This window comes from Antechinus flavipes, chromosome 2, assembly GCF_016432865.1.
Source record: "Antechinus flavipes isolate AdamAnt ecotype Samford, QLD, Australia chromosome 2, AdamAnt_v2, whole genome shotgun sequence".
Taxonomy (NCBI): Eukaryota; Metazoa; Chordata; class Mammalia; order Dasyuromorphia; family Dasyuridae; genus Antechinus; species Antechinus flavipes.
Window position 1 is genome coordinate 602,838,601 of NC_067399.1, and position 26,464 is coordinate 602,865,064.

Here is a 26,464-nt window from a genome sequence, read left to right on the forward strand (position 1 = left end):
CAATCCTATATATGTTAAATACGTTGCAGTATATCCCAGACACAGTATATGTTTGCAGAACCGAATAGTTCTCTTGTTGCACAGGGAGAATTGGATTCAGAAGGTAAAAATAACCTGGGAAGAAAAACAAAAATGGAAATAGTTCACATTCATTTCCCAGTGTTCTTTCTTTGGATGTAGCTGCTTCTGTCCATCATTTATCAATTGAAACTGAGTTAGGTCTCTTTGTCACATATTTTATAATTAAGAAAAATATGGCTAAGAGAGGAATTGACCAGTCATACTGATAGTATTTGGGATAGAATTTGAACCCATGAATTATGATTCTAGAACCAGTGTTATTTTTACTGGAACCCAATGTGTAATCCCTGAGAATCAGAGAACTGGTTATTTAATATTCTATCCCAAAGTCTTATACACTAACCATAATTGACCTTTATTAATCCAAACAGGGACCAGATACAATGAGTGGTGAAATAGAAAGGTAGATTAGAAGCACTAGTTGATCCCAACAAAGCAACTACTTTAAGCCAGGCTCTGTGTTCTTCTAAATTACATTAAGTTTAAATTGTTAGCCGATTACCATTTTTGATTCATATTATGCTTGTGGTCCACTCAGTCTTTCCATTTTTTGAAACCATTATACTTAATCACATCTTACAAAAATAAAACAATATAAATAAATCATGCTGTCTCCAAACTATACTTGACTTTTCAAACCCAAGTGTTTTATCCCTAATAATTCTATCTTCTTAGAATCAATTTCATGCTCATTCATTTGATTTTTACTTATTTTTGGGAGCACTGTGGCCCTGATGTTTATTTCTCTAAAATAGTTGCCACAGCTTGAACCAATCATGGTTCACTTGTTTATGGTTTTACTACTGCTTTCACATTTACTTCAGAATCTCACTTTCCCCCTTACTCCAGTGAATATCCTCTTAAACCAAAAATTAAAAAAAAATAGTTCAGCAAAATCAATAGATTACTGAATGACAGTATGTATGAAATTTTCTATCAATAGAAGGCCACTACAATAATCCAGGTAGGAGGTGATGAGCAACTGAACTAAAGTGGGAGAAGATATAAGGAGTCAGATACAAGAAATGTTGTGATAACAGAAGCACTTAAGATTCAGAAAGTAACAAACTTGGGATACTGAAAGACAGTGGTACCAGTAGTTCTCCAAAGAACTAGGAAAATTTGGAAGGCTGGTAAGTCTTGGGGGAGAGGCAGGGGCGGGAGAAGGGGGAAGAATCCAGTTTTCATGTAGAGATGCTTCTGTAACTCCCAGTTTGCTATATCTAATAGATCAAGCAGTGATAAGGTACTGAAGCTTCAGGATGAGTGTTACTGAATGTAAAGATGTGAGTCACGTGCAAGAGATCTATGAAGATCCATGGAGTAAATAACTCAAAAGAAGTTAAATGATTATAAAATATAATATTGGAAGAATCAATAAAAAAGACAGACAATAATGTAACAAATACGGCAGTGAATTTCTTTAATCATACGAAAACAAGGCAGCTTCATAATAAAATAAAATACATGTAAACAAAAAGTCTCAACATCTGATTCTCTCGAAAACACATTTCATAATACAATAAATGATATGTTCTTTCCATCTGAGTTGCCAGTTTTCATTTGGGACACCTAAAAATAAGGGATAATCAATCAACAAAAATTCAATGAAATCCATTTAAAAGCCAAGTTAAATCACCTGCCAAAGATCCTATTTCATTTTAATACAAAAATTCCAATGATAGCCTTGTGGCAGGAAAACAGTTAACATATAAAAACTTGAAGAATTATGCAAAGGTAACTCCACTTGATTAGCCACACTGATGATAGCAATTTTTATGAGCTGATGATATATACTAAGTGTTGTTCTTTTTCAGAACGAGCTTTCTTCTCATCCATTTGAATGCTTTCCTAGTCATTTCCTGGCTGCTGACTAAATAGCGTCCCTCATAAAGAGCTAGGAAAAGACAGGGTTCCTAGCATCCATTTACTGAAGTGAAATTGTTAGTGTCTTGCAGAGATCCCTCAGGGCTCTCCCTCCAAATTTTTGGTGCTATTCCCATATTTACTGGAAGATACTTAGAAGGATAACTGGGGGGAGAAGGGGAGAAGTTTGTCTACATGTCTGACAAAAGTTGTAGATATGAAAAACAATATTCTGAAAAAAACTAAAGTAAAAACATTAAGCTAAATTATATTTTAGTAATAGAATGGTCAACAATTAATGGCAAATTTGCTTCAATAAAAATGTGATTTCACCCATTCCTAAATATTACTAAGCTTGAGAATCTAAATTGCACAATAATTGACAAATGAAAAGCTTTCCATAAACAATTTAGCAACTGATTTCATTACAGAAAAATTTTAATCTGAAAAATTAATTCTTTTTGCAAATATAATTCATTGTAACTAGGTATTTATAAATTATCTCTCAACAACTTCCAAAGTTACTGTTAATGAAAAATAAATATAACATCAAAATAACGATTAATTTTTAAAGATTTTAAAGTAACAATCAGGCATCAGAGAGGGAAACCAGGGAGGATAAAAGGAATGTTTAAAACTGTAACCAAAGTCTATCATTCCTAATTTTTCACCTTTTTAAATTTTCCCCTATATAAAAGATAGTAAAAAGAATCAAAATTGTGGGAAGATTCAATATCTTGATATTTCTTCATAAAGTCCTGCTTTACCTGTTTTTAACATGAATATAATTTTCTCTGTCAGAATCACCAAAGCATAAACTTTGCTAGCTGATCATGTTAGTCCTGCCAGCAGCCTAAAGTCAACAAGATGAAGAAACCGAGGGAGACACATATTCAACTACAGGAACATAAAAGTACAAAAGACTGAGCCAATGACCTCAATGGTATAGGTCATAGAAGAAACATGGAATCATACCTAAAGAAATTTGGATTTTACTTGCTACAGCATGGAGGAGAGATCATAGGCTGTGAAATTTCAAAAGTTCTCACAAGGTCCTAGCAAAAAGAAAAAGAAAAAGAAAAAACATTAAAGAAAATGCCATTTAACTTAAATGTAAAAAGTCAAGATTTAAGATGGGATGGAAAATGCCATCCACATCCAGAGAAAGCACTATGGAGATTAAATGCAGATAGAAGCATACTATTTTCATTTGGTTCTTTTTTTTTTTTTTTTTTTGGGGGGGGGGAGGGTTGTGTTGCTCATGGTTTTTCCCTTTTGTTCTGATTTTTCTTTGACAACATGACTACTATACATGTATAACCTATATCATATTGCTTGCTGTCTTGGAAAAGGAGGGAGGTAAGGGAGAGAGGGATAAAAATTTGGAACTCAAAAATATTATAAATTTGAATGTTCAAAACTATACTTATACATAATTGGGGGAAAAATACTATTAAGTGAGGAAAAAACTGGAAAAAAAAAAAAAAAGTCAAGGTTTTGTAAACTGAACACATATGCTTTACCTTCCAGTCTTGGTAACTCAGTGATATAACATCTTGGTGCCTGATTTGGGTATTTTGTTGTTCACTTTCCTCATTACCCTGGGTAATAGGCTCTGTTAGAAAGAGAACATTTCCAAAAGTAATTAAATCAGAAGAATATTTCACCAGTAACAGAATTATAACCTTTAAAAATTTTGTTATAGAATTTGTTACTGAATTAAGTACTTACATGCCACTTTGTTTAAATTTAAAATGTACTTAATTTAACAATCCAATCTAATGGCATGTGACATGTCAACATAGTCTCAATTTACTGCAACAGCAGTGGAGATTGGGGCAGCTAGATGGTTCAATGGATAGACAACTAACCTTGGTCTCAGGAAGACCTGAGTTCAAATGTGACCTCAGACATTAGCTGTGTGACATCCCTCTTCCGTTACCCCTATAACAACATGAATTTGCCTGCTTTTATTTTCAACAGTAATTGGGTATTGATATTTTTAGAGGAAAAAATATAAGTAAATAATTATTTTTTCCTTTATAAATAACATGCGTGAATGCATGGCAATACAAAAGCACTTTGAGTGATACTAAGGAAGGAGAGAACTATCATTGATTTTGAGGAATTTATAATATAGTTGACTAAAATGAGGAAAATTTCAAAACAGCATATAAGTACACATATATTATGAGACATATATGAATGTGTGAAAGTTTAAAGAAAACGAAATAGAGCAAGAGTGGTCAAATTTACCTTTCTTGAGTGACATGGGTTTGGAGTTACATATTATAGGAAATAATAGATATGGATTAATAGAAAAAAAGTATGAATCCTAAGTGAAGAAAATGGTTTGAGCAAAGCTATGAATCTGAAAGTTACTAAAAATGCTTAAAGGGATGGGCCAAACAAATTTGCCAGTATAGAACAAAAGAACAATTTTGGGTAGTAATCAGAGAATAAGCAAAAAGGAAACATGCTACTTAATGTACAGATTTATTAAGTCAGGAAATTTCTTGATATGTGATAGATAATGGGAAAACTATTATGGCTTAAGTAATAAAAAGACATGATGGAAACTTAAATATAAAGAAGTTTCAGTAGGAGAGAGAGATTAAAGAAAGATCAAGTGGATTAGGCACTTATACCAGTGAAAGTAAAAGGTAAAAAAACATTTGGACTAAAAGCATTCCTGCAAGGTTGGGCTTCATCCAACCTCACTGAACAGAAATTGTGGGGAAAGAAAAGATAGGACTTTGTGACAATCAAATTAAAATGTAAGGGAGAATTAGCGGGCTAGGGAAAATACATACTAATGTTTTTTGTGCATTAAGAATTTGGATGACTAAAAATAAAAGGAAAATGTGGAAATGGTGCTTATTTAGGGCAAAATGATTACTGGTCCAGTTTTCAACAAGCTAAGTTTTGGGTGATGATATCTTATGGACAACTGAAAATTTGAAAATGAAGATATAAAAGAGCAGAGGAATGACATATAAGTCCCCAAGTAGTGTAATAAAGGGCTGAAGGAAAAGGGGCCAATAAAAACAAGGAACAGAGAAAATGGAAGAAAATTAAAACTTAAGCATTTTAAGGAAATTTTACCATCTTTTAGAGGAACAGAAAAAGCATTTAAATAAAGTTTATATGTTTCCAGGCATTGTGCTAAGAAAAAAAATTTTTTTTAACAAATGTTATCTCATTTGATTTTCATAATAACCTTGAGAGATAGGTTCTCCTCTATTTTATTATCTCCAGTTGAGAAAACTGAGGCAGACAAAAGTTAAGTGACTTGATTAGTCATAGAGCCTGTAAATGTTTGAGGTTGGATTTGAATTCAGATCATCCTAACTCTAGGCCCAATACCCTATTCAGTTATTTTTTCTCTTGTATCATAAAGATAGTATAATACTAATATGACAAGGTATTTTATCTATAAATTATGTTTATTATTTTTAACTAATCTTATATTTTCCAGTTTTCAACTGTTAGGCATGATGAAAAAAATATAAACCTTGCGATAAAATTTTAGCAACATAAAATTCATCACTTTTAATTAAAAAGACCAAGTCTCCAAAAACTAAAATTTTTGAATAGAACCATTACCTATTATTGGCAGTTTATCTTGGTCAAGTCTTATTCTTGCAAAACCATCCTAAAATATAAATGTAATACATAATTTTACCACCTGTTATTAAGATGAGAAAGCACTACATTTTCAATGCACGTCTCTCAAATGGTAGCAATATGGCATTAGAAAAGGTAACAGTATGAATAATGGCTAGGAAGCATGATTTTCCTTAGTTTCCCTGTAGTACTATGGCCAGTTATATAAATATTGGTATTCTGCACTAAAGAGGACCTAAATATACAAATCTTCGTCAAGTCTGACTCAGCCACTTCAGTCACATGTTAGGCAGGTCAGGAATCCAGCTTTACGCTAAGAAAAGAATTAACACTGAAAGCTGTCCAGCAATGGGGAAGCCTGCCTTCAAAAGTAGAGGCCTATCATTAAAAGTCTCCAAGCAAGAGATGAACAGAAGAAGGATCTATCTGACTCAAGAGCCAATGTTTTGTCCATTGTAACACCAATGCTCTGCAAATTATACTCATCTTATGACTTTACAAAATATATTTATTGGTATCTTTGATCAAAATTTATCCCAATATCATCCTCCTTTCTCCTTCCCAAGGAGACAATTTGTCTAACAGAATATTTTTTTTAAAAAGTTTTAATTAAATAAAATAATAAATAATATATATTGTACATATAAATAAATAAATAAAGTAATAAAAAAATTTTAAAAATAAAAAAAAATTTAAAAAAAAAAGATAAAACCCTTTCTCCCACAGCAAAACTGATTAATACATTGAAAAAGTTTGAAAACATATCCAACGGTTCACATTCTATGAATATTCTATTAGTGCAAGGAGTGAGATATAAGGGGGATGTCCTTTTCGTTTGTCTTCTTTGGAGACACATATTACTTTTAATACTTGTAAGAGGCAACATACATATGGATCTCATTAATCTTTATCAACTCTAGGATTCAAGTGGGTGAGAACACTGGGGATTCCTTTAGGATTTCTGGTTTTTCCCATTCACTCCATGGCTGAACTTGCTTTTATGTGTTCTTTCCCCCAAGTGGAGTTCCAGGTTCCTTAGAAGTAGAGACTATCTAGCCTTTTGTCTTTGTATCCCCAACACTTAGTACAGTTTTTGATAAAAGGAAAATGCTTAAAAATGTTTTTTTTTTTCCCCTTTCATTCATGAATCTATAATTCTGATATCCAGAAATCTGTGTTGTGGCATAAAGTAAATATAAATCAAGTGATTATATATATGGTATATAAGTACGTTTATATACGTAATACTATGTTTTCTATTTGAAAGTGGACACAATGCTACCAATCAGAAATCTATCTCCTACTTATGCAATTTCTATGAGAAATTTAGATTTAGTCTATATCTTTTTAAGGAAAATGTCTTGACATTGGTTTAATGACTAGCTATATCTAATTCTTATTATGATGTTTCAAAATACCTTTTTATACTTTCAAAGTAGCAAACTCATGACACTAATTTATTTTAAATAATTTCTGTCTTGACAATGACAAAACCAGTGTTACAGAGAACATCAATTAGTACATATCTGGGTTAATTCTGCCTATTTACATATAAATATATCTTTTTAAATAGCCAGCAACAGTAAGAGTTTTTGCAAAACAAGCTTTAACAATTCTTGTATACGTTATTTTGTAGCTCTTTTAATTAAAAAAAAAAAAGTTGAAAAATTTGTAATTAAGCCTTACCCTTATAATGAAGGAAACATGGAAAATATTTTCCACAGTTCGGGCAAAAGAATTTGGATCAATCACAAAGTCAAAGAAGGATATAGGAGTCTCAGCTATAAATATAGGAAAACAGAAAAGAAAAAGTTACTCTTCACCAAAGTCAGCACAACATTCCCTTAAAAGGGGAAGTTGTATTAACTGAAAGATGGCAAATAATTTTTTATAAAAATACTTTAAAAATCAAGTTTTAAATAGATGTTTAAGATAAAAATAAAATGGCTTTTAAAAGAAAATAACTAATCATTTCATATAAAATTTATTAAGTACTTTCTAAATGCATCCTATTCAAGTTGAATCGCACTCACGCTCTTCTCTAAAATAGGTCTGCAGTAATCCCAAGATCCTTTCTACCTCTTTTTCTGTAGCCTCTTGTTGTGACTCTTCCATTTTTTTCAACTGGAAAGTACAAGAAGTTAATGTGAATGTTCATCTTCACAATTATACAGAAAAATTGTACTAGAAACAAGTTGAGCCCCTCGTATGGCAATTCATACTGATCAAACTTCTATGAAAAGCTTGGGGTTTTGGTGAACCACCAGTTCAAATGACCCAATATTATTAGGATATGGAAAACCAAAAACACTAATGGGATCTTAAGTTTCATTAACAGGAGCTAATATTATATATAAAAGACAACATATAGTGATTTTATTGTATACTACCCAGGTAAGACCACCTCTCAAGTATTAATTCTAGATTTTGATATCACATCTGAGGAGGACTACTGACATAAAGTGTAAAAAGGGAAAACCAAGTTGGTGAGTGCACAGGAATCACGGAACATATGAGTAACTTGAAGGCAGTGAAGCTAATTAGTCCAGAGAAGAGAACACTTAGGTGGCACATATTAACTGTCTTCAAATGTTAGAAATAACTGCCAAACAGAAGGTTAACTAGATTTCTTATGTTTAACTCCAAAAAGTACATGTAGGAGCTATCAGAAGAAAGTGTAGAGGCAAATGTTATTAAAAAAAAAAAAAACCTTCCTAATAATTAAAAGTTGTCACAAAGTGGAATAAGTTGTCTTAGAAAGCAATATTCTATCATGGAAAGTTTTCAAATAGGGACCAGACACTCAAATCGATATTGTAGAAGAGATTCCTATCCAAGTACAGGTTTGGACTGTTATTTCTGAGAATCCTTGCAAATGTGAGATACTATGATCATCTACTGTTCCTAGCTACAAACCACTTTTTACCAGGTAAGGACGATATCCAAGCATAAATTTGTCAAATACCATAAATATTATATTTAAAAGGAATAAATGTGAGGTTTCCATTTCTAATAATCAGATTTGAAAAAAATTATCCCTACTACTAACAGAAGAAAACAATAAAATTAACAAAAACAATTCTTAGAATGGTTATAAAAATTAATAACTGAATTACAAAATTAATCAAAACAAAATCCCATTAAAAAATAAGCATCAAAATATAAGTGATAGAAAATGATAAGAAAAACAGTTCAAAAAATGCAGCCCATTTTCATATCTTATGATCTTCCTCCTAAACATGATGTCTTGGAAACATACAAAATGGCTGACTTTTATCTAAATAGAAAAACTCTAATGACTGCAATAAGCAAACCTCATCAGGCATGGCCCTTTCTTCTTCTATCTTATCTTTTCTTCTCTGACGTTCACTACGTTGCTTTGGCACAGGAGGATCAGTCTTGAATGAACCAAACCTAATTAGAATGAGGGAAAAAAATTATTTGTTCAAGCAAGCTAATATACCAAAGTAATTAAGTTACTCCTGCTCAACATTTATCTAAATTAGGGAGAGACAGAGTCGAGAAAGAAATTATAGGTCGTTACCTAATGAGCAATGATATGAAAAAAGTTTGATAAAAATGAGCAAACATGCAAAAACATGTTAATAAGAGTCTATATTATTAAATGACATGACTAGTTTGGAGCTATACTCACAATATGGGCTGGTTGAATATTAAGAAAACTATAAACAAAACAGATTACATTTAGTAACAAAAATTAAAACTACATGATTATTCTAAAAGATGCTAAAAAAAAGATTTTTGAAAAAAATCCAAAAATTTTGGCATATTATATGAAATATATGTCTATACTTAATACTTAGCTGGAAAGCTTTCCAATTTTCTGTTAAAAATACTAGAACTCATAAGAATAAATGGTCCATTCTTTAATTTGATAAGTAACATATATAGAAAACCAAAAATAAACATAAAGCAAACAAAACAAACAAACATAAAACAAAGTAAAAAAGTTAGAGGCTTTCTCAATAAGATCAGAGATAAAGCAAAGCTCTCTGATATCAGTGCTAAAATTTAACAATGTGCTAGGAATTACAGCTATAGCAATAAAAGAAAGGGAAGTAATAAACATAAACCAATGAGGGTTTTTCTAGAATAATCAAACCAAAAAATTAACTAAATAAATTCAAGTCATAAGTTATGAAAAAAACACATAAATCATTGGCATTCCTGTTTAAAACTGAAAGAACCCAGTGGGAAAACAAAAATTTAATTCAAAGTAATGACATAATATATAAAATATTTAGTAATCTATTAAGATGTACATAGGGAGTAATAAACTATAAAACATAACTTATGAACATATTGAGACCTTAATATCTAGAGAAAGTTAATATAATTAAAATGACAATACTTCCTAAATTTAAATTAAATTCAGTGTTTTTATATTTAAGTTAAATTACATCTAAATGTAAATATTTGAAATAAATCTAAATTCAATTACCAAAATGATTTTAGAGTTAGAAAAATAATTAGGAAATTAATCTTGAGGAACAAGAAGTTGAGAATCTTGAGCAAAATAATGGAAAAGGGTAGGAGGGGAGGGAATTAGACAAACAGGGAAGACACTGTGTCTGGATAGCAGCAAAATGGCACAGCAGATAGAGCACTAGCCCTGGAGTCAGGAGAAATTACATTTGGGATCTATGAACAGCAAAAGATTTCATGATCAAACAAGAGATAGAGAGGACTTAAGGAGATAAAATGGACTATAGGAGCACAGACAAACTATGTGGAGTTATGTCAATTACTCAAAACACTATAGGTCTGCTCAAAAAAATAGACAATTTTGCTTATATACAATTTAAAAGATTTTTACACAAAACAAAATGCAATTAAAATGACAAGGAAAAACAAATTAGAAAAAAAAATTCTGCATCAAGTTTATCTGATAAAGGTCTATATCCAAGATAAAGAATTGGCTTAAATGTATAAGAACAAAACATATTCCTCAAGTGATAGTCAAAGAATATGAACAGGCAGCTTTCAAAGGAAGAAATCCAAGCAATCACATGAATAAATACTCCAAATCATTATTAATTAGAGAAATGCAATTATAACAACTCTAATGTACTATATCATACTTATCAGCCTGGTAAAGTTGACCAAAAAAAAAAGAAAATGACAATTGTTAAAGAGGTTGGGGAAAAGAGATAAACTAATGCACTTTTGGTACAGCTGTGAATTGGTATAAAAAGTTATTACATAATGCATATTGACCACTTAGCTTTAAATCCCCAAAATATGAAAGAAATTTTAAAAAGACCTATACATACAAAATATATATATATATATATATATATATATATATATAAAATAGCTCTTTTGTTGTAGTAGCAAAAAAGTAGAAAGTAAGAAAATGACCATGTATTGAAGACATTAAATAAATTCTTATTGTCATAAGAAATGAAAAAATGGATGGTTTTCCCCAAAATCTGGGACAATGGGTATATAATATGCATAGTAAAGTGAAAACTAGAAAAAATGATTTATAAAGCAACATTTTTTTAAAGGTTAAAAGACATGATCTCTGAACTAATGCAATGACAAAATTCTAGAGGACTGCAGACCACATTTTTGGACATGGCCAATGCAGGAATTTGCTTTGCTTGACTATGTATACTTGTTATAAAGGTTTTCCATTTTTTTTTCCTTGTTCATTTTGGGAAAAGGGGAATTGCCAAGAAAGAAAATAAATGCTTGTTAAGTGAAAAAAACATTTTTAGGTGTTTTATTTAGTTATCTCTAAAACAGAGAACTTGTCAGATATCAACCCTTCTGCCATGCCATGCCCCAAATAAACTTACAAAAAATGGAATGTTGGAGCCCATTTTAAGAATTTTACTGATATTATTCCTACTCTCAGCCAGGAATCTTCAGGTAAAAATCCAATATGAAGAGGTTCTTCCTCACTATCACTTTCTTGTACTTCAAGCCGATTTAGGCCCATATACTTAAGCTGAAACGATAGGGTAAAAGGTCTTAATTTAGCTAAATTCCATCATTTACTAGACGAAATACATTCCTAAGTCTCCCATTTAAATGGCCAAAAACTACATTATATCCCAGGGCTACACACAGCTACAATATAGCAGTTAAATAAATTTATGAATAGTCACAAAATAAATTGTATGCTCCATATAAGGAAACATTTGTATCTTGAACTTAAAGAAAAATTATCTAGCTAAGTTATGAACTTTTGGGATGCCAGGATAATGGTTTAAATCTTTAGCATCTTAAGTGCTATTTCTCAGCAGCATAATGTGTACTAGATGTTCCTGTACATGTCTACAAACAGTTCACTTTGGGAAATAAGCCACAAAATTTTATTAGCTCAAATTCAAATCAATTTCTAAGTATTTGATACATGTAGAAGACTTTTCTGATTGTTCTACACATATAAAGTTAATACTTTATGTCCTCAGACCAGAGATTACAGTATTGTTGGAAGAGCCATAGATGCAAGTGGCCATTTTTAATAAGGCAAGTGATACAATAATAACAAAATTTAGAGATTACTTAAATTAGGGAAAAAACCTTAAAAACAGAACTATCCACATTATACTATTCATTACCAAAATTTTTTTAAAACACAACTCTTGAAATAAACAGATTGATTAAACAATATTAACTGAAAAGCATGAACCATGTTACTAAGTATTTGAGATGAAAATTTTAAGATCTGGTTCCTGTGCCTTGCAGAATTGTATGTAATTGTTTATAATTCAGCATAACTGAAAAGAACACACATTAAATGCAAATAGAAGTGAAAATGGTGTCAAAGTCAAAGACAGATGTATGATCAATTTTTGCCCTACATGTAAAGTCATCATTAATTCTTTGCTAATAATACAAGAAAACTAGAAACATCCTATTACATTTGAATAAAGATCATGAAAGGGCATTATTTAAATTTTTAGATGCTATCAAAAAAAGGTTCAAAATATTTGGGATGTAGAACCAGAGCCTTGAAGTCACCTTATGGCTGTTTAATTCCTACTTGTTGCTCCTCAAATCCCTGGGACTCCAAATCACAATCTGCCCAGACTAAAATTCCCAATCACAATCTAGTTTAGAAACCATTTTCAAAGGTTCTTCACTACTTGGTTCACCATATTCACTGTGACATCTAGGATCCCTACTCTATCATGGCTTTTCGTTCTCCACCTCTATCATCTTTTGGCAATAACTAAAACTACATTCTTTACCACCTTTTACAACACTTGGCAGATTTCTCTAATATATAGGATATACAGGACTAGTAAGAAAAGTTGACTATACCCATTACTCCCCATCACTACTTCCAAATCTTCTGTCTGCCAACCACCTTGAACAACTTCAGGTCATGTAAAATATATACCTTCTAATTATATCATGTCTACAGACTCATTTACCAATCTCTATGTCTCAATGAATCCAGGATTAACAAGGTATAAATTATCCCAAATTCATCTTCATCAAGATCACTAGTACTTTATACTCAACATCTCCACTCTTCTAGTCTCCTTGCCAAAGTCACTTTTCTACTTTATCACATTTTTCTATTTCCTTAGGGATCTTATCCAATTTGATCTTTTCTGGACTTAGGAAATAGGAAGATAAAGCTGCCTACTAACACTAGCCATATGATAAGCCAGTTATGCTTGCTGAATTTCAATTGTATTATCTCTGTAAAATAGGAACACTAAAAGCTGTTGTACCTATCTTTTTTTTTAATTAATACATTTATTTTTATTATAACTTTTTATTTTGTAATGAGTAATTTTTTCAACACCCCTTCCGAAATCTTTTATCCAAATTTTCCCTTCCTTCTTCCCACTCCCTCCCCTAGATGGCAGGTAACCCAATACATGTTATATGTTAAATCCAATATATGTATACATATTTATACAGTTATCTTGCTGCACAGGAAAAATTGGATCTAGAAAGAAAAAAATCTGAGAAGGAAAACAAAATGCAAGCAAACAAATACGTAAAGAGTGAAAGTGCTATGTTGTGGTCCACACTCAGTTCCCACAGTCCTCTCTCTGGGTGTAAATGGCTCTCTTCATTACTGAATAATTGGAACTGGTTTAAATCATCTCATTGTTGAAGAGAGCCACATCCATCAGAATTGATCGTCGTACAGTCTTCTAGTTGCCATGTATGATGATCTCCTGGTTCTGCTCATTTCACTTAGCATCAGTTCATGTAGGTCTCTCCAGGCTTCTCTGAAATCATCCTCTTGATCAATCATCATCTTATGATCATATATCACTCTAATTGATTTTCAAATTTTATAAAAACATTCATCTACTGCTGCTCAGTGAAAAGATTGCATTTGCAATTCTTGTCTTAAAGTACTATCAAGGATGAGTTATTTATGCATATATAACAGCTCTGATATGGCCCTCAAAAAAAGATGGCTGAGGTGAGCAAAGCAAGAGGACTCTACCTATCCAACAAGCTGAGGAAATCATCCCCAAACTGGGCACACACAGAGCATAATGAAAGGGTGACCCACCTTATTCAAACTTTTAATGATTTTTTTTCTAAGTTTGTAGCATTTATATTTTTTGAAGTTAAGTTTAAAACAGCACTAATACTATACAGAACATGATATACAAAGTATTTGCAAAATTTAAACATTATACTCAAGTTGGCTATTAATTACATATTCAACCTCTTACTAGTTACTAGCCTTTTCCCTACTGACTAGAACATTAGTTTACTTATTGTTCCCTATCAACACTCCAGTTGCTACTAATATACATCTGCAAACATTATCTCCATAAGCAGAATGAACTGTTATTTTTGCCTCTCTCTAGACTTTCTAACTTCTTTTAAATCTTAGCTCAAGTGCCATCAGCTTCAGAAAATCTATTGTGACACATGCAATCTTTTCCCCTGGAAATTCATGTACTTGTATCTAATATATAATGTTATATTGCTGTATATAATATAATGTTGTGTTTCATACCCACTTGTTCCTAAAGGCATTCTCCTTGAGGACAGAAGCTTGCTATATCTTTGTTCTTATAAAATGCCAAATACTTGTTTAATAAATATTTGTTAATTTATACTTGTTATCAAATATTGTTAAAAGACAATTAGCTTGTTCCATCAGTATCCAAGAAAAACCTACTGAACTCAAGGTCCTCAAGCATGTTAAGGAATAGACATAAGAATTACATGCAGCATAACAGAAAAGGCAGAGATGAGCTATGATTTTCATCAATGAAGAGAGTTATACTACTACTAATAATAATAATAATAATAAGACCCAAACCTCAGAAGAACTGAAGCAGCGCATATCTCCAGCATTGGCCAGATAATAAGATGTAGAAGAGCTAGGGTTTGCATCTGGGTCCTCTGACCCCAAAGACAGTTTTGTCATGGCTGCCTTTTTTCGACCCCTTTGGTGGGTTTCCCTTTTCCAGGAGAGGGACCCCTCACTGGCCTCCAAAAGATATCTGCTCCAGCACAAACTGTGCACACTCACTTGGTCCAGCGACTTTAGCCACTTTCTTTCTGTTAGCACCCATTCTTCTCTCTATCTGAGGATTCTGTGACTAACACACAGTGAGGCAAGTTTCTCTTCTTGATGATGGCAAAAGCTTGCTATAATGACTTTGACAAATCTGTAGTCTGCTTTGCTGCTGCCTTCAGGATGACTCTGCTTATAAGATTGCTTCATTCCAATAAAGCTCCCTTTTAACTGGTTTTACTATACACTACTTGTTTGAAGAGGGAATATTTATCAAATGCCACCATCCTTCTCTGTAAGACTGAACAAAGAAGTTCCCATCATAATCCACTGTTTTCCTTAGCTTTTGTATATCTCTTATACTGAGGCACTTTCTAGTTTATTTTTGGTCCCCTTGTTTTGGCAATTCATTTACATTGGTTAAATTTTTTATGAAATTGCAACAAGGGTCCTTTCCATGGGTTTGGTTTTTTGTATGTTTGTTTTTTGCCAACTTTAAAGTGGGAAATGTTAAGTCACATCCAATTTGTTTTCATCTTGTATTCATTTTGATATTCGCTTTAACAAACTGGTGATATGACTAACCCAAAACAGCTGATTTAAGTTACTCCTACATCAATGACACATAGTTTCCTGACTATTAAAATTCCCTTGGAAGTTCCTTGGAGGCAAGGACTCTTTCTTTTTGCTTGTTTTTATGATCCCAGTGCTTAACATGCATGGATTGTGAGCATTCTGTGTTTATTGACTGACTGGGTTATTTCAGATCTTATTTTCCAGCATTTTTCATCCTCTTGACCTATTTCTACCATAATATTTGTGTTTTGCTAAATATTCAAATATATGTTAAGACCTTCAAAATTAAATCTAATCCTTTAGATAATTTCTCACCTCTTTATCTTTGTGCAACAAATGTCTATGCATGACATGTAGTAATTTTCACAGTATTCTTTGTACAAATAATTATCACAGAATTATTATATGCAATGACCAATGAATGATCTAATGGGAATTTCTTGTCTTAAAATGAACAATAAAACTGAATCCTCTATTTACCTCTTTTCAAGAAGTTGTGAGCCATCCTTCCCTTTAGTTATAATTTCATTCTGTCTTCTATTTTCATTTACACCAAGTATATCAAGAATTATACTATGCAGTTCTTCCACTATTATGTTCACTTATAGGTCATCAGACAAGGAATTCATATTTAGAGTACCAGCAATATATCTAACCAATTATTCACTATGTATCATCAGAATATTTCTCAAAAGCCTAGTCTTACTTCACTGTGGTATAGAGGTGCTCCTGGGCTGTCAAAAGGTATGCCAAAAGGATGTAAGCTCTTGTTGGTTTAATATATGGGGAGAGGCTTCAAGATCAATTTTGGCAACAGAATGTGTATATGCTTTTCTGAGGACCAATCCAGCTCAGTAAAGAAAGGCTCATTGTTAGCAGGTTGGCTCTTTAGCAATAATTTTTTAGTTATGGAAATTTATGAAACAAATAAAAAATATAAAAGTCTTCAATTCCATGAAGTCCTGTCTTCAATACCATGAAGTGTCTTTTAGGTTCTAGAGTGACAGTGTCAGTGTGGTTAAAAAAAAAGTGGGGGGGAGGGGAAGGAGGGGGGAGATGAATTAAGAATCCATTTTTAAACTGCCTATAAATTTTAACTTAGCTGGCTGTTTTGGTCTATTAAAGGAAATAAATAGAAATTCTAAATAACCTTTTAAATTCATCCATTTCCATTTTCACAAAGAAAATCTTATAGTTTACAAGGTAAGAAGCCATCATAAAGGGAACATGATGGACCCTAAACTAGCTTATGAAAATTACTAACATAAAGATTTTCTAAAATCACTAACATAAGCATAATTAGACTTGCTGGGTCCATAGACTTAAGTAACCAAGTTACTGTTTTGACTAAATGCTTTTTAAGAGACCCTGTGGCTAGGCTACTGTTTGAAAAAGATTCTGTTTTTAGCAGCCTTAGTATCCCTAACATGGCTTAAAACCAATTTTTTTTTTTTTTTTTTTTGCTGAGGCAATTGGGGTTAAGTGACTTGCCCAAGGTCACACAGCTAGGAAGTGTGAAATGTCTGAGATCAGATTTAAACTCAGGTCCTCCTGACTTCAGGGCTGGTGCTCTATCCACCGTGCCACCTCGCTATCCCCAAATCAAAATTTTGATACAAAAGCTTTCCTTCCCCAATTCCAGTTGCTAATTAGTTTCTCACGCTATTTGGCCTGTCTACTTTGGCAAAATAAAGCTTTGATTTAAAGAGAATCCTGGGGGCTGCTAGATGGCACAGTGAATAGAACACACAGCTCTAGAGTCAGGAGGATCTAAGTTCAAATGTGATCTCAGACACTTAACACTTACTACTAGCTGTTTGACTTTGGGCAAGTTGGTTAACCCCAATTGATTCTCAAAAAAAAAAAAAAAGAGAAAGAGAAAGAATTTTGTTAATTATCTCTCAGACTTATGGAGGAGGAAGTAATTTGTAACCAAAGATGAACTAGAGATCATTATTGATCACAAAATAGAAAATTTTGATTACATCAAATTAAAAAGCCTTTGTACAAACCAAACTAATGCAAACAAGATTAGAAGGGAAGTAACAAACTGGGAAAACATCTTCACAGTTAAAGGTTCTGATAAAGGCCTCATTTCCAAAATATATAGAGAATTGACTCCAATTTATTAAAAGATATGAACAGACAATTTTCAGATGATGAAACTGAAATTATTTCTAGCCATATGAAAAGATGCTCCAGGTCATTATTAATCATAGAAATGCAAATTAAGACAACTCTGAGATACCACTACATACCTATCAGATTGGCTAAGATGACAGGAAAAAATAATGATTAATGTTGGAGGGGATGCGGGAAAACTGGGACGCTGATGCATTGTTGGTGGAATTGTGAACAAATCCACCATTCTGGAGAGCAATCTGGAATTATGCCCAAAAAATTATCAAACTGTGCATACCCTTTGATCCAGCAGTGTTACTACTGGGCTTATATCCCAAAGAGATCATAAAGAAGGCAAAGGGACCGGTATGTGCCTGTTTGTAGTGGCTAGAAACTGGAAAATGAATGGATGCCCATTAATTGGAGAATGGTTGGGTAAATTGTGGTAATATGAATATTATGGAATATTATTGTTCTGTAATAAATGACCAGCAGGATGAATACAGAGAAGCTTGGAGAGACTTACATGAACTGATGCTACATGAAATGAGCAGAACCAAGAGATTATTATAAACTTCAACAATGATACTGTATGGGAATATATTCTGATGGAAGTGGATTTCTTTAACAAAGAGAAGATCTAACTCAGTTGCAATTGATCAATGATGGACAGAAGGAGCTACACCCAAAGAAAAAACACTGGAAATGAATGTAAACTCTTTGCATGTTTGTTTTTTTCTTCCCGGGTTATTTTTACCTTCTGAATCCAATTCTTCCTGTGCAACAAGAGAACTGTTCAGTTCTGCACACATATGTTGTATCTAGGATATACTGTGACAAATTTAACATGTATAGGACTGCTTGCCATCTGGGGGAGGGGGTGGAGGATGGGAGGGGAAAAGTCAGAACAGAAGTAAGTGCAAGGGATAATGTTGTAAAAAATTACCCTGGCATAGGTTCTGTCAATAAAAAGTTATAATTATTATTTTTTTAAATTTTATTTAATAATTACTTTATATTGATAGAATCCATGCCAGGGTAATTTTTTTACAACATTATCCCTTGCACTCGTTTCTGTTCTGATTTTTCCCCTCCCTCCCTCCACCCCCTCCCCTAGATGGCAAGCAGTTTTATATATGTTAGATATGTTGCAGTATATCTTAGATACAATATATGTTTGCAGAACCAAACAGTTCTCTTGTTGCACAGGGAGAATTGGATTCAGAAGGTAAAAATAACCCGGGAAGAAAAACAAAAATGCAGATAGTTCACATTCCAGTGTTCTTTCTTTGGATGTAGCTGCTTCTGTCCGTCATTTATCAATTGAAACTCAGTTAGGTCTCTTTGTCAAAGAAATCCACTTCCATCAAAATATGTCCTCATACAATATTGTTGTCGAAGTGTATAATGATCTCCTGGTTCTGCTCATTTCACTTAGCATCAGTTCATGTAAGTCTCGTCAGTCCTTTCTGTATTCATCATGCTGGTCATTTCTTACAGAACAATAATATTCCATAACATTCATATACCACAATTTACCCAGCCATTTTCCAATTGATGGGCATCCATTCATTTTCCAGTTTCTAGCCACTACAAACAGGGCTGCTACAAACATTTTGGCACATACAGGTCCCTTTCCCTTAAAAGTTATAATTATTAAAAAAAAAAGAGAGAGAGAAAGAATTTTGTGTGAATGTTCTCACTCTGACTCCAAACCAAACACTCTCCCATAGCAATCAGACATTATAGTAAAACTATACACCTCTATGATTATAGTAAATATCTAATATCCAAGTCATTATTTTAAACCTATTTACTAGCTCCATGTTTGATTCCACCACAAGGGAAATGGAGTATTAACACATAAGTCTGAGGCAGAAGGCCATTTAAAAACTTTTTCAAAATCTGGTAAACAGGAGTTCCTAAAATTCAGTGGTTTTGAACTTACTAAATCTTCAGCATATGATGTTGGATCAAATAAGGTCATATCAGAATGCAACTGATTTGCTTTTTCTTTACCCAAGTCGGAAGCCAGAACAAGAAACTGAGCATCAAGGGCTGCTTCTCGTGCTTGGGACACTGTTCAAAAAAGAAAAAAATATCAAGATATAATAGAACAATTCAGTATATTAGTCATGATATTATACCTGCAACTAATGAATTGCTGGACATTTTCACTTAAAAAATGCTATTCCCACAACTAAATATCATCTTCTCCTAAAGGGATGTTCTACCTTTAAAGCTATGTCTGCAACATGGTCCCTTTTCATTTTTATCTTTTGGAATCCTTTCTCTAAGGCTCAACCGAAGGCATCCTTCATGATGCCTCATTTGATTCCGCTAGTCATTAGTGTTCTTTCTAAACTAGAAAAAACCCAGACTAGCCTCTCAGTTTATGCCTGAGGAAGCTGAGGCCTTGAGCCCAATGCCACATAGGTAATACATGTCAAAGGTGGGTTTTGAACCCAGGTTTTTGTGTCTAGAGCCAGTGTTCCTTTTCACTGTACTCTGTGACCTTTTAAATTACTTTCTATTTACTTATGCACATGGTGTTTAAACTCTTTAATGGGGTCTCTTTCATCTTTCTCTCTACATGTCTATAATTTCATACACTGTCTTACACAGAACAGATGTTCAACCTTTTTATTTAAAGTTAATTTACTAAACTTTTTTTAAAAAATTTATTTTAAAAATATATGCAAAGACAGTTTTTAACATTCACCCTTGCAAAACCTTATGTCCAAATTTTTTCTTCTTCTTTTCCCTTCATACCCCCCAATATATAAATATATGTGCAATTCTTTTATACATATTTCCACAATTATCATGCTGCACAAGAAAAATCAAATCAAAAAGGGAAAAAAAGGGGAAAGAAAACAGAAAGCAAGCAAACAAAAAAGGTGAAAATACTATTATGATCCACATTCAGTCCCCATAGTCCTCTCTTTAGATGCAGATAGCTCTCTCCATCACAAGTCTATTGAAATTGTTGAAAAAAGAAACCGTGTCCTTCAGAATTGATCATCACATAATCTTGTTTCTGTGTACAATGTTCTCTTGGTTCTGCTCATTTCACTTAGCATCAGTTCATATAAGTCTCACCAGGCCTCTCTGAAATCATCCTGCTGATATTTCTTATAGAACAATAATATTCCATAACATTCATATGCCATAACTTATTCAGCCATTCTCCAACTGATGATAATCCACTCCGCTTCCAGTTCCTTGCCATTATAAAAAGAGCTATTTTAAGCATTTTTGCACATGTGAGTCCTTTTCCCTCTTTTATGATATCTTTGGGATACAGGCCCAGTAGATATTCTGCTGGATCAAAGGGTATATACATAGTTGGATAGCCCTTTGAGCATAGTTCTATATTGCTTTCCAGAATGGTTGGATTAGTTCACAAGTCTACAAGTTAACAATGTATTAGGTCCTACTATTCCAACATTTATCATTATTTTTTCCTGTCATCTTAGCCAATCTGACAGATGTGTAATGGTACCTCAGAGTTGTCTTAATTTGTATTTCTCTGATGAATAGTGATTTAGAACATTTTTTCATATAACTAGAATTTTTTTAATGTTTAATTTCTTAAATTTTTTCATCTAAAAATCGTTCATATCCTTTGACCATTTATCATCTGGAGAATGGTATAGTCTTATAAAGTTGAGTCAATTCTCTATATATTTTAGAAATGAGGACTTTATCAGAATCCTTGGATGTAAAAAATTTTTTCCCAGTTTTCTATTTCCCTCCTAATCTTGTCTGAATTGGTTTTGTAAAGCAGAACTCTTATCTCTTTATCAACACAAAATTCTTTTCCCTTTTTGCCTATTTCTGTTAATGTCATCATATTTTTCCAGCCACTGAAGCCTAATTAAATCTTGTCATCTCTGATTATGGCAACTAGATGAAGTAGGGAATAGACAGCCAGGCCTGGAGCTGAGAAACTCCTTTTCCTGAGTTCAATTCTGGCCTCAATTCCTAGCGCTGTGGCTCTGGATGAGTCATTTTCCTCATCTGTAAAATAACCTGGAGAAGGAAATGGCAAACGAGCTCAGTATCTTTGCTAAGAAAATCCTAAATGTGGCCACAGTTCAACACATTGAAACGAATATATCTCTCATTATCTTCCCTCTCCATCCAATCATGATTACTACCATTAATAAACATATACTGAGTAACTGCTATTGAGCAATAATACTAATAGAAAGAGTAAAAAATAGAAATAATCAACGTTAAGTGAATGGCTCATGGTACAGGAAAGTAGTGGGATGACCTTGAAAAGAAATGTAAGAACTGATGAAGAGCAATGAAAACAGGAACCAAGGGAAAGCAGAAAATGACAAAGATACAACGCAAAACAATACTGAAAAATAAATACATTCAATCCTTCCTTACACAGTTCTCCATGATAAAAATTAGATTTCACTAATTTAAATCAAGTTATACCACCTATCAATCTGGGTTATCCAAATATTTTTAAATTTAAAAGTAGGCATTCTTAAATACCACTTACCTCTGTTAAACAGCTGGTTAGCTTGTTCAAGGGCATCTGTTAATTTGTTGCTTTTTGAACTCAACATATCTTCTCGTTGTTCTATTTTAAAAAGATATACTTTTTAAAAAATCAAAACTTTTACAGATACATTATCAATAAAATGCAACATCAACAGCAACTATTTCCAAAGGTCCTGCTCCCCACCTTCTCAGAAATTAACCATGAGAAAAGGAAACATAAGGATGAAGGTCATTTATTGCTTTAAAAGAGCCTAGAATCCTTACCCCTTATCTTGCCAACCCTTTGGTTTGTCCTACACCTAATGATCTTCCGTTTATACAAGTAACCTACAGAGAGTGGATTGTATGTAGGGTTAATAGGACTAGATCTGGAGCCAGAAGAACTGAGTTCTAAACCAAGTCTTGCATTTATTAGCCTTGTGATATTGATCAAGTAACTTACTCTCAGCCATGGTTTCTATAAATGTAAAATGGGGACAAACTTACTCTTACTCAAACTTAAGAATACTTAAAAGAAAAAAAAAATGGTCTAGATCTGTGATTTCACTGGAGTAAACAACTTCCCAATGAAGCAACTTCCTTTGCTGATGCAGAATAGCAACTGTTCTGCAACTTTTATCTCAGTCACCTGAGACCTGAGAAGGACTTGTTCAGGGTCACCCAGTCCATATATATTAGAGATAGGACTTGAAACTAGTCTTCCAGTCTCAGAAGTCAGATCTCAGTCCATTATACCCTGCTCCTCTACTTGCATGGTGGGCCATTATCATGCAAACTGATTCATGATTATTATGATTAAATAAACATCATTCTGCTCTTTAAATAGTCTGAAAAAGTACACTCTAAATCACAAAGGGCTACATCAAAGTTCTCTGGAGCAGGAAAGGCCCTAGACATGATCCAGAATGAGAAAATGAGGATGCAGGCTTAATCCAGGCCCCTCTCACTGCATCCTCCTATTCCGAGACTCTCGTTTGGTTTTGGGATGATTATTTTCTGAGATCCCACCAGCACAATATCTTTGTGATCTTTGTTTCAAAAGTTGCTAGGCACAAATCCGGGCTCGGGCACAGGCAACCAAAATTGAAGGAAGAAAAGCAGAACAAAAAGGGCACACTGATAAAGTACTTTTTTCAATCATTCGGAGTAGTCAAGATAGCAAACATGCAGGCGACCCTTACTACAGCCCCTCTGCCTTCTACCCAGGCTATTTCAGAGATGAGAAAACGGGCTCGACAGGAGTAGCTGCGCCCCGTGGGGCCCACATCAGGAGCAGGGGCTAACAGCTTCTACCTCTCCAGGTGGCTGGCAAGGTGAGATAGGGTCTTTGTAGGTACTTTAATGCCCCGGGTTAGTACTACACATTGTTAATGTTATTTATGGCAGCGGACTACAGGAGCCTGGCGGCAAGGAAGGAAAGAAGGAAGGAAATCTCGGGTTCAAATACAGCTCAGGCACTTTCTAGCGAGGGTGACCAGATGACGCCTGCCTCAGTTTGCTCATCAGGAATATGGGGATAATAGCACCTTGATTACGAAGACAATAGAAGATGCTGGTTTGAAAAGTGTTTTGTAAGCCTTAAAAAGCACAAATTAAATGTGTGTAAAGCACTCTTAGCAAACCAGAAAGGGTGCTAATTAGATGCATATTATCAAGTACTCATTATTATGATTCAGGATAGGGGAAGGTAGGTGGCACACGGGGTAATTCAGAACAGCCTAACAGGGTGACCCTGGACCAGTCAGTCACTACATAGGTCAACCTCATTTTCCACCCTTTCCTCCCAGAGGGGCAGAGAGGATCAAAAGAGATGCTAACTTAGCAAAGCGCCCCTAAGCATGCACTTGAGACACGCAGCAGGGGGTAAACTAGGCGGGACTGAACACATGGTGGGAGGGGGTAGGGGGAGGGGGGAGAAGAGAGGAGGGAGTATACAGCAAGTGGCCCAAAGCAGCTGCCCCATTTAGGAAAATAATCACAGCCCAAGGCCTGAGGAAGGGGACTCCCCCATGCGAAGGCAGAGCGAATGGCCCCGCCCCCGTCCCTCCCCTCCCCCCGCTCACGTTGCACGTTGTGGATGAGCTCGCGGTACTGGTGGCGGATCAGGCGTCGCTTGCCGTCGTCGCCCTCCAGCTCGAAGTTCGGATCGGGGGCCGGACAGGTCTCATCCTCCGCTGCCTCGACGCCATCGCCGCGGTCGTCGATACCCTGGCTACGCTGCAGAGTCCGACAGCCGCTCGCTTCTCGTGGGGCCGGCGGGAGCGAGTCCCGCTGCCGGCTGGTGCCCGCCCGGGGGGTGCCGCGGCCGTAGTTGCTCAACATGATCCCAATACCCGCAGTTTCTTCCCGGAGAAGAGTAGCTGTTAACCTGAGAGAAGAAAGGGGGAAGGGAGAAAGTTGCGGTGGTACGCATGCGCGGTATCTCCCCGTGGCTTCCCGCTTTTAGATTAGATAATGGCTCTTCCTGTTCCAAATTAATAGGAGGACGGTGGTCCAGGAGGCACAAAACGCGTTTGATTTATAAACGTAGTCCTTGGGTGCACCCCCTGTGGGTGAAGGTTGTCACGGCTTCCCCACTCCAATGATTCTTAACCTTTTTGTGTGTCCTGGTGAAGCCTGTAGATTCTTCTCGTAATGTTTTCAAGTGCAGAAAATAAAATGCATAAGATTGCAATAGAAGCCAATTCTTCGGAAATAGTTACCAGAATTTTTTTTTTTAAATAATAGCAAGGGATAGTTACAAAGAGTAGAGATAGGGCTCTGGAGTCAGCAGGACCTGAGTTCGAATTCAATTAAAGACACAACCCTGATTGCCTCGTGGAAAAATATTTTTACGGACCCCGAGTGAAGACTCTGTGCCCAGGAGTTTGCAGCTGACGTCCCACGTAGATGCCCCAGGCTGAGGGGGAAGGGGGGGGGGAAGAGGAGGGTTATACTTTCTGTTTAGCACTGTCTCTCATTACCTTTTATACGTCCTCACTTTTCATAAAACCATATGTGGAAATATAGCAATTCTCATATTCTATTTAATAATGAAAAATGAATTGGAGAGTCATCCTTTGATTTATTTAGTACTCAATTTTTCAAAATTATTCACCAATCTAGCAGTGTTTCTACTGGGCTTATACCCCAAAGAGATACTAAGGAAAGGAAAGGGACCTGTATGTGCCAAAATGTTTGTGGCAGCCCTGTTTGTAGTGGCTAGAAACTGGAAAATGAATGGATGCCCATCAATTGGAGAATGGCTGGGCAAATTGTGGTATATGAATGTTATGGAATATTATTGTTCTGTAAGAAATGACCAGCAGGATGAATATAGAGAGGACTGGTGAGACTTACATGAACTGATGCTGAGTGAAATGAGCAGAACCAGGAGATCATTATATACCTCAACAACAATACTGTTTGAGGATGTATTCTGATGGAAGTGGACCTCTTCGATAAAGAGAGCCTTAATTGATCAAAGATGGACAGAAGCAGCTACACCCAGAGAAAGAACACTGGGAAATGAATATAAACTGGTTGCATTTTTTTTTTCTTCCCGGGTTATTTATACCTTCTGAATTCAATTCTCCCTGTGCAACAAGAGAACTGTTCGGTTCTGCACACAAATATTGTATCTAGGATATACTGCAACCCATTCAACATGTAAAGGACTGCTTGCCATCTGGGGGAAGGGGTGGAGGGAGGGAGGGAGGGGAAAAATCAGAATAGAAGTGAATGTAAGGGATAATGCTGTAAAAAGTTACACTGACATGCGTTCTATCAATAAAAAGTATTTTAAAAAAATTTTTTTAAATTATTCACCAAATATACAAATTTCAGGAGAAAATTTTTGTCATAAATTAAATCTATTGAATCTTTATCATCACTAAAGAAAAATAGTAATTTTTTCTCTTAGCTCACTCTTTGAAATCCTTTGATCCTGAAAACCAAGTGTATTTTTTAAAGTATGCAAATTTCAGGAGAAAATTTCTGTCATAAAATGAATCTATTGGATCTTTATCATCACTAAAGAAAAATAATTTCTCCTCTTAGCTCACTCTTCGAAGTCCTTTGATCCAAGAAAACTAAGAGTATATTAGAGCAATGTAGAAGTTACTTGTGTTCTGTTCTCATGTGATAAAATCCATAGACTTCCTTTTAATGGACTTAAAAAAAAAAAACTTGGTTAGTCTTGTTCAA

General features: G+C 34.3%; 1 protein-coding gene across 2 annotated transcripts; it reads right to left on the minus strand.

Moving 5' to 3' along the window:
• Positions 1-1,487: 1,487 nt before the first annotated feature.
• Positions 1,488-25,963, minus strand: NSMCE4A (NSE4 homolog A, SMC5-SMC6 complex component). Of its 2 annotated transcripts, XM_051981572.1 has the most exons (11): positions 24,343-25,202; positions 22,278-22,358; positions 19,704-19,834; positions 11,400-11,551; positions 8,889-8,988; positions 7,608-7,698; positions 7,261-7,355; positions 5,554-5,602; positions 3,471-3,562; positions 2,923-3,002; positions 1,488-1,653 (listed from the first exon to the last, which is right to left on the minus strand). In XM_051981572.1, the coding sequence occupies exons 1-10, from the start codon at positions 24,599-24,601 to the stop codon at positions 2,940-2,942; spliced, it is 1,113 nt and encodes a 370-aa protein (XP_051837532.1). In that variant the 5' UTR covers positions 24,602-25,202; the 3' UTR covers positions 1,488-1,653; positions 2,923-2,939. The 2 variants fall into 2 exon arrangements, with proteins under 2 accessions (XP_051837532.1, XP_051837533.1); XM_051981573.1 differs by lacking the exons at positions 1,488-1,653; positions 5,554-5,602 and having other exon boundaries at positions 2,950-3,002; positions 24,343-25,963.
• Positions 25,964-26,464: the final 501 nt, after the last annotated feature.

Coding starts and splice junctions, on each gene's coding strand:
- NSMCE4A (XM_051981572.1), bottom strand. CDS start 24,601: ATGTTGAGCAACTACGGCCGCGGCACCCCCCGGGCGGGCACCAGCCGG. Junction 7,699..8,888: donor AAAGGGCCATGCCTGATGAG/GTTTGCTTATTG, acceptor TGTACTTTCCAG/TTGAAAAAAATGGAAGAGTC. Junction 7,356..7,607: donor GACCTATTTTAGAGAAGAGC/GTGAGTGCGATT, acceptor CTATATTTATAG/CTGAGACTCCTATATCCTTC.